The sequence below is a fragment of the Bubalus bubalis genome, chromosome 22 (genome assembly GCF_019923935.1).
Source record: "Bubalus bubalis isolate 160015118507 breed Murrah chromosome 22, NDDB_SH_1, whole genome shotgun sequence".
Lineage (NCBI taxonomy): Eukaryota > Metazoa > Chordata > Mammalia > Artiodactyla > Bovidae > Bubalus > Bubalus bubalis.
Window position 1 is genome coordinate 21316102 of NC_059178.1, and position 16897 is coordinate 21332998.

Here is a 16897-nt window from a genome sequence, read left to right on the forward strand (position 1 = left end):
CCTTGACCCACAGATTATTAGATGAGTGTCAATGGCAGGTCAATTCGTCTCCCCAAATATGCATTTTTTTCATCTCAGAAAAATAGCAATTTGTGTCTCTGTTTTCACAGTAATTTAGAAGAAATAAATGAGAACATGCATATGAAAGCAATTTTAACTTTCAGCTGTGACATGAAAGGCAAGGCATTATAAATTAGGCATTCTGGAACTGGGTTTTCAGAATTCAGTAAAGCAATCTGAGCATGGGTCACGATCTGGAGGCCTAAGACGGTCAACACCTCACACAAAGGCCTTATCATTCTGTAATAATTAATAGTTAAAAGTGAATTACAATTTAGAAAACATATCAATGTCTGTAGCTCCATTTTTTAAAAATGAATTTAGCCCTACAAATAAAGGCTCTTAATCAAGTATAATATGATATAAAGAATTGAGTATTTTAAAATCAATATAAGGAGATTCTTGGAAATAGAGCCATGAGCCCATGAGGACAAAGAAAATATAAATGAGCTAAGTACATCCCACAAGGCCTGACACATAATATGAAACCAAGAATATCTGTCAAGTCAACGGGATAAAGAGGTCATGTATCTTCAGGACATGAGAATTTTGAAAATGCTGATGGGCACCTGTAATCTATTTAAACTCTGTTGCCTGAACGCCAAACGACAAAAACAACAAGATGTTTTCATCCAACAGAAGTCATCAAGGCAGTCCCTGTGATCTGACGAAACCTGGGGCTTTCTGCCGTCCTTTCTAAATTCAGCCTCACAGCACTTGCTCATTGTCCTCATGTCCCGTCTAATGATTTGAAAGGGTGTATTTAACTACAAGTGTTAATGTATGCTGCCTTGTTCTCATGTAGCTTTGGACATTTCTAAAGGCATTTATACACTTCCACGGGATGGTTAAAAGCAAGGTTGACAAGATGAGGTCACAGGATGTATACACACACACACACACTCCTGCAGTCTCTTCTTTAGGAGGTGCAGAGCTTATGCCGATTGACCCTAATCTACATCTCTTTCTTGATCACATTTTTTCAGGATTATAACCAGGCCTGGGAAACAGAAGGTCCACAGTAACATCTCCTGGTCCCTGGGTTGAGAGAGACACATGTCACCAGAGAAAAGAGCCCAAGCAGACTGTGTTTTACAGATTATAACTAGATAATTGCTTTAAAGGGCTTTCCTGGTGGCTCAACATTCAAGACTCTGCCTGCCAATGCAGGACACTTTGGTTTCATCCTTTGGTTGGAAAGGTATCCTGGAGAAGGGAATGGCAGCCCACTCTAGTATTCTTGCCTGGAGAATCCCATGGACAGAGGAGCCTGGCAGGCTACAGCCCATGGGGTTGCAAAAGAGTCGGACACAACTTAGCGACTAAACAACAAATTGCTTTAAAACAGCAGGAGGTAATTTACTGTCCTGCATCTGAGGTTCACTAAACACAGTATTACAAGGTAGGGTACTGTGGTTTAAAACACAGATAGGCAATCATATAAAAAGTAATTCTATTTTAATAGAATTTTTAAAAAGATAACCACTGAAAACTGCTTTGAAACACAGCAATATGACTTCTTGTTTGAAAAAAAAATCTACATGAAACATAGTTCACTGCCATACAATCCTAGTACATACACGGGAACACACACGTCCAACACACTTCTTTCAGTGACGTGAACATTTCAAGAAGTTTTGAAATACCATCTAAAATTGGAGAGGACAGAAACCAGAACAACCCACAGTTTCAACCTACCTTTTGTGGCCACTTGGACACAGTCTATTTTGGTTTCCTGTGTTAAATAAAGAGGGGAGAAAAATCACTATTCATGTTTTCTGTGAAACCAATAAAATCTCTGCAGTTCTCCTTAAACACAGATAAGGGGAGGTCTCATTGTTCCAAGTGTGGCATTAATCACACGTGATTACTACCTGGACCATGCTCTGATACATTTTCTGGCTCCAGGGATGCTGGTGGTGGTGCCTGTGGGCATCTGTCAGCAGGCAGTGGGGAGGAGCTATGCACAGAACTGCCTCTGCCTGGTGGGGGCCCCAAACTCCCTTCTCCAGACCCCTCACCGACTCCCTGTGCAAACACTCGTGGGGAAAACCTGTCTCCCTGATTCTCACTGGGCAAAGGTAGCCGGAAAAACCACTGTTGAGTCTGAAAAAGTCACCCTTTTCTCTAGGGAGACTTTCTTGTCTCGTGAGAGCTCTGGGTCGGTCTAAACAGGAAAGGGAAGAAAAATTCAAAAACAACTTGATAGTTTGTATTTTGTTTTCATCTTATCTTTCTAAAGCTGTTTTTTTTCTTAGGAAAGAAAAAAAAAAAAGATAACTAATTTAGTCCCAGCTATAGGAAGCATAAACTCTTGTGGCACCAAAGAAATGGGACAGAATATGCTGAAAAGACAGATGCTGTGAATCTCACAAAATTGTAAATGAGCTGAATGTACGTGCTGGAGCTGTGCTGTTTTCCTGTAAAATGGTAAGCTAAGCAGAATTACTAGCCAACTTTTGGTAACGAGTAAAAACTGAAAATAAGAACCATCCCATTGACAATATATTCTTCCTACTGAAACCATGTACGAATATATTTGTTTCTTCCTAGGAATTTCTCCAGGTGAAAATAATTTTTAAAAAGAGAGAATAAAACACATTTATTCCAAGTAAAAACACACAAAAGCATGACTTCCCTTCTTACGACTACAATACGTGATTTGACTGTGTTCACATTAATAATCCTGAACAGCCTAAGCAAACAGCCATTTATAAAACTTACCCCATTGGCTCTACTAGCTGCTTGGAAGTAAATTCTGTAGCTTTTATGGGGAAGGAGAGGGGTGTTCCAGTACCCGTTGTAAGTCTTATTATCACCAATAGTAAAGGGCTGAGCCGCTTGGAGGCTGTTGGCTGGGAATTCTGCAGCGAAGTAGTACTGGGAATTCAGTATGGAGGCGTTCTGGAAGTGGATGGGCACCGGGTAGCATTTTAAGATTTCTGTGGTCTTTTTCGTTCTTCGAGGACGCTCTTCCTCGACCACTATTTGGTAGACACTAGAAAAAAAGAGAGTATTCTCAGTGACGGCTTAGGAAAACAGAGCCGAACCCCTTTTGTTCAACTGCACAGACCCATAGGACACGCCAGATAAACAGCAAACTGGACAGAGTTAGAAATAAGGGCTTAGTGCCTAGTGGACATGGACTCCACACTTGCTCTGTGAAAGAGACAGAAAGTGCTTAGAGTTCTTCCACAGAGCTCTCTAACCCTGAATAAGACAATTTCTGGAAGGAAATAAAATTCACCATAGTTAAAACATTTTTATATAGCAATTTCTGCTGTTGATGTGAGCAGAACACCAAGACAATGTCCCTCTTATACGGTATCGAAGATGAATTTGTAGAAAATGAACTCGGTTCAACCAATCAATGAAACTATATTAGCTGTAAGTTCATTGAAAAAGGTAACATAATATTTTCTTCAGTGACATCTGTATGAACACCTGTGAATTTTTACCAGGTCACAAGATACAAGGTGTGATGATTCAGGCTAACCAAGGTGTAACTTCCATATATATATATATATTTTTTTTTTAATCTATTTTTAATTGGAGGATAATTGCTTAACAATATTGTTTTGGTTTCTGCCATCCATCAACATGAATCAGCCATAGGTATACATAAGTCCCTTCCTTCTTGAACCTCCCTCCCATCTCCCACCCAATCCTGCCCCTCTAGGTTATCACAGAGCACCAGATTTGAGCTCCCTGTGTCATACAGCAAATTTCCACTGGCTATCTATTTTACACATGGTAATGTACATGTTTCCATGCTACTCTCTCAATTCGTCCCACCCTCTCATTCCTCCACTATGTCCACAAGTCTGCTCTCTATGTCTGCATCTCCACTGCTGCCCTGCAGACAGGTTCATCAGTACCATCTTTCTATATTCCACATATATTAAGCTAATTGAAGAAGACACATGCATTCCAATGTTCACTGCAGGCACTGTTTACAATAGTTAGGACATGGGAGCAACCTAGATGTCCATCAACAGATGAATGGATAAAGAAGTTGTGGTACATATACACAAGGGAATATTATTCAGCCATAAAAAGGAACCCATATTTTCTTATATTCCTTTGCATTCACTGTATTCAGTCAGTGGAAAGACAGGACGTTAGGAACGCAGAAAAAAAGGCATTTGCATTTCAAAAGCCAACAACTTGGAGTCAAAAGCAGTTTCTAAGAGGAAATCATGAACAGGGTATTCGAATTACATATAAAGATAAGATGGGGCTGAGTATCCTCAGAAGATGCTGTGAGTTCAGATGTCCCCTGGGAGGACTGGGTCTCCTGGTTCCTACCCACCTTTCTCTCCACACCCCTTTTCAACGTTTGTGAAATTTGAATTAGCCTTAGGAGAATGGGAGAGACCTTGAAGGGATGGATTTCTTTACTGAGAGGCATACATTTACTAGAATGATGAACTTCTGTGCAGTTCGGTTGGAGAAAAAAAATGATTCTAATACAGAGAAACCTTGGCAGCAGTTTTGAAAAACTGAATCCAGATTAGATTGCAAGTTCTTCTGACAAGGAGATGTATCTTTTTCTTACTTTATCAGAAAAGCACTGCGACTCCCCGAGCACAAGTCTGTAATTCTGGGGTTGCTCAGCATGGACACTCGTTTAAGCTGGGGAAACAGAACAGGAGGGAGGTGCTTTCCATCCCCACCAGCTGGAGTCAGCGAGGGGAGGTCTCTCTCCATGCTCCTGTCCCTGTGAACTTTGGATCTGCACCTGGTGAATCTCCTGTTTCTGGAAGTATAACCACTTAGCACATTCTATTACAGCCATGCCATGCAGTAGCCGTTCAGTTTGTAATTCTGTTTTAATAAAAATTGATGATTGTAGAACATGAGACTGCTCACTAGGCAGGGGGTCCAGGATTATAGTGTAATGATAAAGGGCTTTCTGAACAGGGAGGTAAACTCAGAAAAGAAAATAGGACTCTTTCTAACCTCAAGACTTTCTACCGTTCCTGCAGGATGTTCCGCCAAACCCTGTGGTGTTCTCACCTGCAGGATGGATGCAACCTGGAAGGAAGAAGTTAGGGAGGACCTTCCTATAGGGCTCAGGGACAAGGAACACAGACAGAGGTGAAAGGGGACTTTGACTTCACACCCCCTTCTCTTTGACCTCTTACATCTACAGTCAGATGTGGCAATTATAATACATCTGCCAAGTTCTTGGACACTTCTCCACCAAGTATGGGATTGGCTAACCTTGATAATGGCATGCAACCAACAGAACGTAACAGAAGGACAATGTGCAACTCTCAAGGCTTCAGTCAGAGAAGTGCAAACATCACTGAGAAACTGTGACTCTTCTGCAGGGCCTGATGTTGGGGTGGCCGACACTGGCATGCACACCATTTAAGCTCTACTCCTAATTCTGCTAAAACTTGGCTTCTAAATTAATGTCTTTGGATCTTATTTTTTTCTGATGAAATGAGAGAATCAGATGGATCTCCAAGGTACATTTTATATTTTTTATTCAGCATACAAGGACTACTCTTGCAAGATGGACAAATCAAAAAATAATTCATTGCTTTGCAAAGACATTCTCCATTAAATAACTTTTAACATTGGCTTTCTTCTATTAGAAATCTTTTCCAATTTATTTGATATATGACATGATGTTCCAAATTCCACTTTAAAAACAACTTCTTGGAAGTCTAGTATACTATAATAGATAATGTAGATATATGAAGATTTATGCAAAGAAAAAAATTGTAGAAATTATTTCATACAGGAAATACTACCCCAGGTGCCTTGCATATGTAGGTTTTATTTTCGGGTTTTACTAAAAAGAAAACTGAGGTTCAGAGGTGAAGTGCCCATTCTCTTTGGGGCACATAGTTAAGTAATAGTTGACGTGGTCTCCTGACCATCAGACGAGACAGTCATTTCTGTATCTTGTGAGACTTAGAATGAAGTGGGCCATGAAGTATATATTTTTGAAAACATAACATAATCCAGAAGTAATTTCTACTTTATGTACCTTATATGTAATACATAGGGAGGAAATATACTGATAATTGCTAATAATATGCTTTGCTTTGCTAAAATCTAATACTAAGCCTATTTTGGATTCATTTCCTAAATATACAAGGACAGAGAGAGGAGGAAATTACTAAGGAGAAGTTCTGTGATAAGATAATGCTGGTTAGATTGCAAGTCTATGCTGTACGACCCACAAATAAACAAGAACTGGAGAGAATCAGAAGTTGCATCTCTGTTTCTTCTCCCCCCTCTTCCATCACCTCCACTTCTCACTTTTCATCCGTTTCCACCTCTCACCTTTGCTAGTTTTCCCCAATGCTACTATTTTATTAATTCAACAAATATTTTTTGAGCCCCTAGTATGTGCCAGGCACTGCCCTGTTTTAACTTGAACAATATATTTGACACTCCCTAAGGCTTCCCAGGTGGCTAAGCAGTAAAGAATCCACCTGCCAATATAGGAGACACGGGTTTGATCCATGGGTTGGGAATATCCTCTGGAGAAGGGAATGGCAATCCACCCCAGTTTTCTTGCCTGGAGAATCCCATAGACAGAGGAGCCTGGTGGGCTACATTCTGTGGCGTCTCAAAGAGTCGGACACGACTTAGTGACTACACAACAACAAGAGAAAGACAGTTTCGTTTTGGAATTGAAATGCCATCTAAGGGAATATGAATGAAAAAAATTAATTTTTCCAATGAGCAAGTTTATGAGGATCATATGAAAATTCAAGGACTAAATGATTATTTAATGGGCTTGATTTTAGCCAGTCGGCATGTTAGGCCATACACTGTACTCCAGAAATATTACTTCTTAAATAGCCACCATCTACTCATCTTCAGATATATTAAAGGAAGAAATAAGTAGACCAGAGCAATTTCAAACCCAGAATGTCTTTTCATCCTTGCTCCAAAGACAAATTAGATTTGCAAGCATCCAGACCTCAAATCTATTTGCTCTTTAATAATTTAAGCACTGAAAGGTCAGGCAGCTCTTTTCTCTCCCCCTCTATCAAAGTCCAGGCGCTAATGAAAAATGGCCAAGTCCCTTCTCTTGCCCAGTGGCCACACGCTGCTGGCCCCCGGTTGGAAATTAACACAGTATTGACAGCCAGGTCAACAGTACCTCGACAGAACTCGATGACTGATATGTTTTTCTTTTGCACAAATAACATCATCCCCACTGATGATTTTCATAAGAACTTTCCCATCACAAGTGTTAGCTAAAAAGCAGCTTTGAAAATCTCACTGTTTGAATGCTTCTCCTTAAAGGATGATTGGGAAAAAAGGGAAATTCTCAAGGATGGTAAACCAAATAGAAGTTTCTAGCTTAGTGAGCTGAATTAGAATTCTATTACCTTTTTAATGTATTAATCATATTCCTTTTGTTTATCAGTCACACCATTGCCAGCCTTCTTCCACCACTATTCTTGAATTTAAAGTAACACAAAACTTTTCTGCAGCATTTGCAATATGAAAGCACAATCCATTGTGAGGATTAATCTGCCAAAAATGTGACATCATTATATCCAAACTTTCTTATGGAATGAGATTTAAAATTTAATTGATGCTAGGCTTTCCTACAACAAAACTCTAAGCCTCTTAGAAGGAGAATAAGAAATCTGCATTTATACAGAATAGCCCTTGAAGTATAACCTAGGAAAGAACATCTGAACATCTTTCATGGACTTTGTTAAACATAAAAGTTCAAATGCGATGAAATGGTTTTGGTATTTTCTAACTTTGAAGAGGTTGAGGATAAGCCTGCTGCAGGTGTGAGATTGGCTTTAAAATGTGTGTCGTAATTCTTTTCAAGATTAAGCCTTTAGTTGCAAGGCCATTCTTTTTACCTACTTATTCTGTTCCTTATCAGCATAAAATATTGAAAGGTTATCCAACTAGATGGACTTTCGTGGTGGCTCAGATGGTAAAGAATCCACCTGCACTGGAGGAGACCTGGGTTCGATCCCTGGGTTGGGAAGATCCCCTGGAGAAGGGAAAGGCTACCCACTCCAGTATTTCTTGCCTGGAGAATTCCATGGACAGAGCCTGGTGAGCTACAGTCCATGGGGTCACAAAGAGTCGGACATGACTGAGTGACTAACACTTTCACTATCCACCTAGATAGCAGAATGTTGGGTGAAGAGGAGAGATGAGGGGAGTAAAGTCCTGATCTATTTCATTGTTGCTTCTGCTAATCCTTTAAAGTTGGTGTTTCTCATCATGTCAAAGGCTTAGAATAGTGTTCATTTTGTAACACTTAATAGTAACTTTAACTTGATTTGCAATTTTTGATCAAAGCCATCTATTTTCTCTTTTCAAAAAAGAATAGACGGGGAGGAAAAGAGGGAGAAGGGGTGATGTTTGGAAACAGTAACAGAGAAATTTACAATACCATGTGTAAAATAGATAGCCAATGGGAATTTGCTGTATGACTCAGGGAGCTCAAACAGGGGCTCTGTGACAGGCTGAAGGGTGGGATGGGGAGGGAGATGGGAGATAGGTCCAGGAGCGAGGGGACATGGGTGTACCTATGGCTGATTCTTATTGATGTATGACAGAAAACCACAAAAGGGTAAAGCAATTACCCTTCAATTAAAAATTTAAAAAAGAATAGAATCTAATATCAATAGCTTCTTGAAGATTAACTCTTTGGGGGTGAGGGAAAATGAAAATATAAATTATCTGCAAAATGGGTAAGAGAAATGTGTAATTCAGGTTTATTTATGCAATAACACAGACTGCATTTCCTTCCTGTTCTTTTCCCAGTCATTTCCTTTCCCCAAACCTGCGAGCATTTACTGAAATGACACCCTGAAGATCAGAACGACCTGGCTCAACTGAACAACATTTTAAAAATATTGCCACCAGTTGAAAATTAGGGGGAAAAAAAGGTCAGTTCAGTAAGGTCAATGTGTTTATCATCATGCCTCGGATCCATGTAACATGGGAGCTGAGAGCAGCTGAACGAGCATGTCCTGCTTATTGACTCACAAATGAGGTCTAGTCACAGTTTTCCACGGACAGTGGACCCTGGGTAACACTGTGCAGCATAAACTGATCCATGGGGTTGAGTATTCTGTGTTGGCCACTTCCATTTCTCTTTGTCCTGCTCTGTTCTAGATAAGACTGGCCATCTACTGCTGTGGCACACTTGCAGGGTACCACAAATAAAACTGATGTTCTTGCAGCTGTAATTCATCATCAGGAGCTTGCCTGGCATCCCTAAGTTCCTTCTGTACTGAATGTGTGTGCACGTGTGTGTGTGTGCACGTGTGCCTGAGCATGTAGTCCCATATCATACTGTTCTGCTAGTTAGTGATAAATCTGATATCATAAAATATTAATTATAGCTGAAAGGTTGGGCGAGAAATATGAACTCATTTACTGCTCCATATTGTGAACACAGGGAAGGGAGGAAAAAATCCTACAGTTATGGAGGTTTGGGGTAATAAAAGGACAACTGGAACATTAGACTTGGGCTGAGAAGCTGTGTAAAAGGCCATGTGTTATTAATCTTCACAACAGGCACCAAACTGCAAGTAAATTAGCCCAAGATGGAACATCTTTAAGAGTGACTTCTCCCCCTTTTGCCAAGTGAAGATGCTTTCCTTTGCACATTTCATTTCACTTATGTTTATCATAATGTAATCATCACAACTGCATAACAAACACATGACCGTAAAAATTATAACCCGAAGTCCCCTACTATTTTTAAAGTTGTTTTTCCTAACTCGCTGTAGGGTTTTAAATAAAACTAGAAAAATTGAATACTATCAGAGCCACACTAAATATCTTCATTGTTGTGTGTTTATATTATATTTAGTTCAGAATCCTTCAGTCTCTAGAAGTATTCACAGCGAGAGTGCAGGCCAGGTGAGATGTGCACGCGTGTTCTCGGTCGTGTCCGACTCTTTGCAACCCCAAGGACTGCAGCCCGCTGGGCTCCTCTGCCCGTGGGATTCTCCAGGCAAGAACACTGCAGTGCATTACCATGTCCTCCTCCAGGAATCAAACCCACATCTCCTGCACTGGCAGCTGGATTCTTAAATGCCATTGTCTAGAAGGGGCGAGGGCACGGTGAACTGAGCCCCACACCAGGGGAGTCAGTCCAGCTCTATCACCAAATCACCGCTGACCACTAGGGTCCTTTCAGCTCTGATATTTCATAGCTCCTGGTACGAGGTCAGGCAAGCTGTGACATCAATGAGTGAGAAGAAAACTATTTTATCCATATTTCCTTCCTTTCTGTGATATTTATCACATGCAAGCCCTATAAGAGGCACAGGGGAGGAAGAAAAAGAGGAACAAAGACCAGACAGTCCCCATCTTGACAAGCACAGCCTTGGGGTGTTAGAAACAGGTTCCTCAAACCGAGAACTGGGACAAGAAGCTGATAAGGGTTTGTAGCAAGTGGAGGAGGAAGCAGGAAACAGTCTCTGTCTACATCAAAGCCTCCTGTGGCATCAGCTGCTCTGGGAACGTCTGGTCTGGACCTGGTGCCCAAACGCTCCTGCTGCTGGTGACACCCAAAGACTGTCCTGTGCTGCCTACGGCCACCAACTTTCCCCCCAAATTAAAGTCAAAGCAACAACAACAAACAAAAGACCGAATGTCTTTGTGGTCCCAGTGCAAACCCTATTTCACTACAACCCCCTGGGTGTACAAAGCTCTACCTAAGTCCCAGCAGGTCTTCCTGTCAGACTCATCAGAGCCTGCCTGCAAAGCTCCCAAGACCCCTGGGGACCCTTCATCAGCAGGACTGAAGACTGAGAGTAATGGGCCGGACTGTGGCTCCGATGCCTGTGGGGGTCCCAGCAGGTCTGTCCCAAGAATCCCCGGGTTTCCCCAAGAGGAACCCTGGGAGCGGCTGGGTTTTCCTCAACTTCCATGGGGCCCAGATCCTCCTAGAAGGACACTGCAGGGCCTAATGAACACGGCTGGGTGTTGACTCCCATCCCCCGTGATGCCCAAGGGGAGGAACAATAAGCAGGTCCCTCTGCTCCTCGGGGTCTCTGCTCCCCCACCCCAACTCTCCCCAGGCCCCCACCCTGGCAAACCTGGAACTACCTTTCCTATCTTCTACAACCGTGCTGCAGGTAACAAGAGCCATCATGTCTCAGTTCTACTATTTCACTTGATATCCACTGTAATTATGAAGATCAAGTCAAAATATTACAGATATGTTGGTTTTTGGAGGGTGATGGCGGCAGAATCTGGCAGCAGGGTGCCCTTGCTGCCTCTCAGGCCACAGGTGGCCCCCTGCCTGGTCCTGTCCCCGAAAGCGAGGCTTGTGTGTCTGCCCTGCAAGCCCTGGGGCACCAGGCTGGATCTCATACCCAGAATCCTTCAGAGGGGATTACGTTCAAGAAAAAGAAAATCTGAAACAGGGGAAGAACAGAGAGGCAATATATTTTCATGCACAAGAGCAAGTTTGAAATGGACTTGGAGGGAAAGTTAAATTAAGTTCCATCATATAAAAGCTCAACTACACCTACTCTATTATTTTTATCTTCCCCTGCCATTTTTTCAGGTTACTTTTCAAGGGTTCTGGAAGAACAAACTTAGTTTCCAAAATGAAGTTTCAAAGAGATGACTGACACTGTCATCCTAAAAGCAACTTTAATAAAAACGATCTTTGTTTCCTGGCAGTAAAGGGATCCAGAGTATTATTTTTTAATACGATAGAAGTCACCCCAAATCAGGTGGCAGAAGGGTGGTGGTGGTGGTAATAAGAGACTTAGCACGGTTGCTGTGAACATACTCGGTAGCAACTCAGCTATAAGAAGCCATAAAAAACTGAGCCTTATAGTAATATAAAACTGAAGTTTTACTGTTAAGTGACATTTTTGTCTTTGTGACTATGTGTACCAAAGAAAAAAAGGAAAAATTTTAGGGTGGAAGTCAGGTACTTAGAGCTGTTTTCCTTAACCAATTTTAGCAATGGATAGATCAGATCAGATCAGATCAGTCGCTCAGTCGTGTCCGACTCTATGTGACCCCATGAATCGCAGCACACCAGGCCTCCCTGTCTATCACCAACTCCGGGAGTTCACTGAGACTCACGTCCATTGAGTCAGTGATGCCATCCAGCCATCTCATCCTCTGTCGTCCCCTTCTCCTCCTGCCCCCAATCCCTCCCAGCATCAGAGTCTTTTCCAATGAGTCAACTCTTCGCATGAGGTGGCCAAAGTACTGGAGTTTCAGCTTTAGCATCATTCCTTCCAAAGAAATCCCAGGGCTGATCTCCTTCAGAATGGACTGGTTGGATCTCCTTGCAGTCCAAGGGACTCTCAAGAGTCTTCTCCAACACCACAGTTCAAAAGCATCAGTTCTTCGGCGCTCAGCCTTCTTCACAGTCCAACTCTCACATCCATACATGACCACAGGAAAAACCATAGCCTTGACTAGACGAACCTTTGTTGGCAATGGATAAAACCTTTACCAAAGGTTCCACAACTGTGACAAAAGAACCTTTAACCCCAAAGGTTTAAGGTGCTCTTTACAGGTTACAATTCTTCAATAAAAGAGAGGGAACAATTTAAAAAACCATTAATAAGCATTTCAGAAGAATTGCTATTTTCTTTCTTTATTCTTTGGGGACTATTAAGATGCTAAAAGGAAAAAAAGAACATACAGATCAACAAAAAAGACTGATGAATTTGATCAAAACTATCCCAAACACTAAAGCAACTCTGTTCAACACAAGTCCTTTAAGTATCAAAATGTATTTCACTGGTAAACACTGAACAGATTCTGATGGAGTTAGACTTGAGCAAAAGTTTTACAAAGTCTTAAAGATCATAACAAAGAAATAATGAAAACAACAACCCCAAACCCCTGCTTCTAACTTTTAAGAATTAAGATTCTTAATATTGATAAGCCCCCAAGATCGAAAGGATCATAATCTAAAGACAAAGGTGTGATACGTTTTCTTAACCCTGGAAGAGACAATAAAGAAAAGATAGTAATTTTCAGAAAAGCCCTTGGTGGCGGAGGGAGACGCAACCACCTTGGTTCCAAAGAGATCCTGCTGGGACGATGTTTGTGGTACGGACGGCTCCTGGGAGGCGCCTTGCAGGCCACGTAGTGTTGTACAGGGAGACCGTGGCTGTCAACCCCGCCCCCCTACCCCAGACCTCAGCTCCTTATCTGTGCATGGAGCGCTGGCATCTGAGCAGGAAGTCTGCTCTGACGATTAGAATCATTTCATAAAGGACCAAGCATGGGTCTGACACATTATAGCTGCTTCATCTAAGTCACAATAATGTTTCATTTTTTATTATCATAATTATTATTCCTGTCAGATCATCACTGAGGCTCAGGAGTATTTTACTGGGACTTAGAAGCTTTCCTGCAACACAGATATAAGACAAGGGCTACTCTCTTGTCTATAAGACATGACCGTCTTCACAGACCAGAATAGCATCAACAGTTAGTTATAAGAAGAGCTTTCCTACAATGAGCAGAGGACATCTGTGTTAGATGCTGTCCTGAGAGCTCTGCTTCCCGTCATTCACCTCCCAGCTGCCCTCAGAGGTGGACCTTCTCACTCACATCTACTTCAGGGGAGAATGAGACAGAAAAGTTGTGCCACTTGCCCGAGATCATGGGGCACATAAGCACCAGGATCTAAACCCAGGGTCACCAAACTCCATGCTGGAGTTGGCTGCATATTTGATGATTCTGAACATTTCTACGCCTGCCTTCCCAGGAAAGGGCCCTTGTTTGTAACTACTCCAACCAACAATTCTTTCTCATCACTGTGGGGTTTTGATGGAACAATAGGTCTTCTAAAACTTTGATAATTTTACAGAATGATCACACACATTTCTTTCAGTGACCATCAGTTTACTGTCAAAGTATGGGTTTCCTTTAGAACACAGATCCTACTTAAGTGATAATCGTGTATATTGGTATAAAAGTTAAAGGCAGTAATGATGAGAACTTTTAGGCACATTACCAAAAGCAAGAAAAAAGGGGAATAAAAACTAAACACCAATCCGGTCAATATTTTTGCTAAGCAAAGTCTGATATTACAGTTTTGTACTTTCTCAACACTTCAGCTTACAAAGAACTTTCACCGTATTAATCTTCATGACAGTGTCATGAGATGGATGGATCCGTCGTGTGTTGGACTCCAATTTCAGAACTAAAGAAAGAGAGTTCATAGGATGCCCAGATCACACAAGAGTAAACAATGCAGCCCAGATGCAAACCGAAGACTTCTGGTCCATGTGAGTGTTCTTTAAAAAAAAAAAAGCTAGTAATAAATTAATTTTTAAAGTTTTCATTACATTTTTAGTTGACTTTAATGAGAATTCTTTGTTTTCAGAGAATTCTTTGTAATAATTCTCTATGGTCCCCAGCTTTTTGGAATATAGATTTCCACTGTAGAGCATTAAAATTCAACATCTGTACACACTCTAGAGTAATCACCAGGACAAGTCCAGTTACCATCCATCATACGCAGCTGACCCTCTTCATTCATTTTGCCTACCTCCCAACCCTCTTTCTCACCTATGGGGGTATGGAAAGAAAAGGAGAAAAGGAGGGGGTCTCAGTGACCCCACAAGGTGGGAAGCAGAAGAAGTTTCAAAGGCTTCAGCATAGGCATGTGAGATTCTAGTGACATTCCGATGAAATGTGTATTTTTAACAATGATTCCTTTGAAGTTAGTCCTTCTGAATATAATCTTATTAATAACAATACTATTGATCCAAGGGTAAAAAGGAGGGTATTTTTTTTTAATGCCTCTGTAGTATTTAAATGTAGTATTTAACTTTTATTTAGTGATGAGAATATAAATATAAAATCCTCGTCTTCCTTATATGTTCAATGAGTTAAAAGGAGGTTTGAGACCTTCAGCTTCTCATCTATAAAGGCGTCAGTGATAATGACTTCTGCTCGCAAGGAAAAGATGAGGTTCAATTCAATAAACATCTATTGCACACTTAATTAGGTTTGAGGTACTGAAGGATATTCAGAAACTAAATTATGAAAATCATTTTGCGACCTTTTTGGATTTCCTATTACATTTACATACATTTTACATAATGATTAGCCCAGGAAAAGGCTCACTTCCAACATTAAATTCATAAATCGAATTAATACTCTTGAGTGCCGGTCAAACTTCATTTACTGCGTATGCAGTTTTAATTGTATTTTCTGGGATGGCCACTGTCTACATCTCTTTATTTTCTCTGATCCTAGGCCATTCTATGGGCCGCTCCTCTCTTCAGTGAACCTACAGTGGTCTTCCAGTCCTGAGTGGTCACTTCCTGCAGCTCCTTTGAGTTTCAGCTTAAACAGCACATCCTGATTTCCTTGTTGGGTTTCCTCCTCTGTCACATGCCCTCAGTAACTCTTTATACAGCTTGCTCACCATCCTAGCCCCGTGACTTGAACATAAAGATACTTCATAGATGTTTGGTAAACAAATGAATGAATAATTGGCAATGTTGGTGCTCAAAGTTCTTATAACACTTGGCACTGTTACAAAGGGCAAGATTTTCACCAGACTAATAACCTCAGAGAGCTCTTACCACTTCTCACTGAGCAGGACATATACCGACACTGGACAGGAAACGGTATAAGGAAATGCAGAGGAATGAAAAAAGGACACAGAGAACAACTCCAAAAGGATGTGACGATATGGAAAAAATGAACAATGCTCCCTAATCATTCTGTATCTAACAGATTGAAGAGTGAAGTGTTACTTAAATGAAGAATCTTAAAACCAAGTACAGGTAACCCTCACAAGCATAATGTAATAACAGACTTAATAAAATCGTTTTTGGCAAAATAGAAGGCACATCAGCATGTTCCTGTGCTTTGCTGTTCTCATCATAAACAATTACACTGTGCATATTTAGAAGTGCTGGTTGAGCAAATGTTCTCTGCTGAGGACAATGACAAAACCTGTTCTTATTATATGGCTATTCCCCCCACCCCCCACCCATAGGATCACAAGGTGCTGATACCTGCGGAGAGGGGTCAGGTCCTCTTCAAGTGGACCCTGGGCTCCCAAAGCCCAGAGCTCTCAGCAGCTGCCTGGACTGGCTTTTACTGTCTGCCTGGAGATTGACTTTATCAGCCTCTTTGAACCTGTAGTCTTTTCTCATGTATTTATGAGATTGTGTGTGGGTGCGCGCTTAGTTGCTTCAGTCGTGTCCGGCTCTTTGCAATCCTATGGACTGCAGCCCTTCAGGCTCCTCTGTCCATGGAATTTCCCAGGCAAGAATACTGGAGTGGGGTGTCTGGGGATCTTCCCCACTCAGGGATTGAACCCAGGTCTCCCTCTCTCTCTGTGTCCCATTTTTTCATTTCTCTGAGTTTCCTTATAGCGTTTCCTGTCCAGTGTCAGTATATGTCCTGCTCAGTGAGAAGAGCTCTCTGAAGTTATTAGTCTGATGAAAATCTTGCCTTTTGTAACAGTGCCAAAGTGTTGTAAGAAATTTGAGCACCAACATTGGCCAATTACTCATTTATTTGTTTACCAAATATCTACAAAGCATCTTTATGTTCAAGTCACAGTGCCAGGATGGTGAGACAGTAGGTGGATTATTTACCATCTGAGCCACCAGGGAAGCCCAACAGTACTGGAGTGGGTAGCCTATCCCTTCTCCAGGGGACCTTTCCAACCCAGGAATCAAACTGGGGTCTCCTGCATTGCGGGCAGATTCTCTACCAACTGAGCTATCTCGGAAGCCCTTAGGTGATTGTAACACTTGAAAAAATGAAAGCAAGGCATCTGTAGTGAGATCTTTGTCAAAATGTCCAAGATCCTGTTCTCAGTCTTAGCTGGGAACATGTCTGGAAACCCATCCCT

At 41.5% G+C, this 16897-nt stretch overlaps 1 protein-coding gene across 7 annotated transcripts in view; it reads right to left on the minus strand.

The window, feature by feature from the left end:
• The window catches only part of PTPRM (protein tyrosine phosphatase receptor type M), a 661882-nt gene that overhangs the window by 241581 nt on the left and 403404 nt on the right, over positions 1-16897 (minus strand). For all 7 annotated transcript variants that reach the window (XM_006044986.4, XM_044934694.2, XM_025273106.3 and 4 more), the window contains exons 12-13: positions 2785-3058; positions 1759-1795 (exon numbers count right to left, since the gene is read on the minus strand). In XM_006044986.4, coding sequence (XP_006045048.1) covers positions 1759-1795; positions 2785-3058 — 311 coding nt within the window. The remainder of the gene's footprint in view (positions 1-1758; positions 1796-2784; positions 3059-16897) is intronic.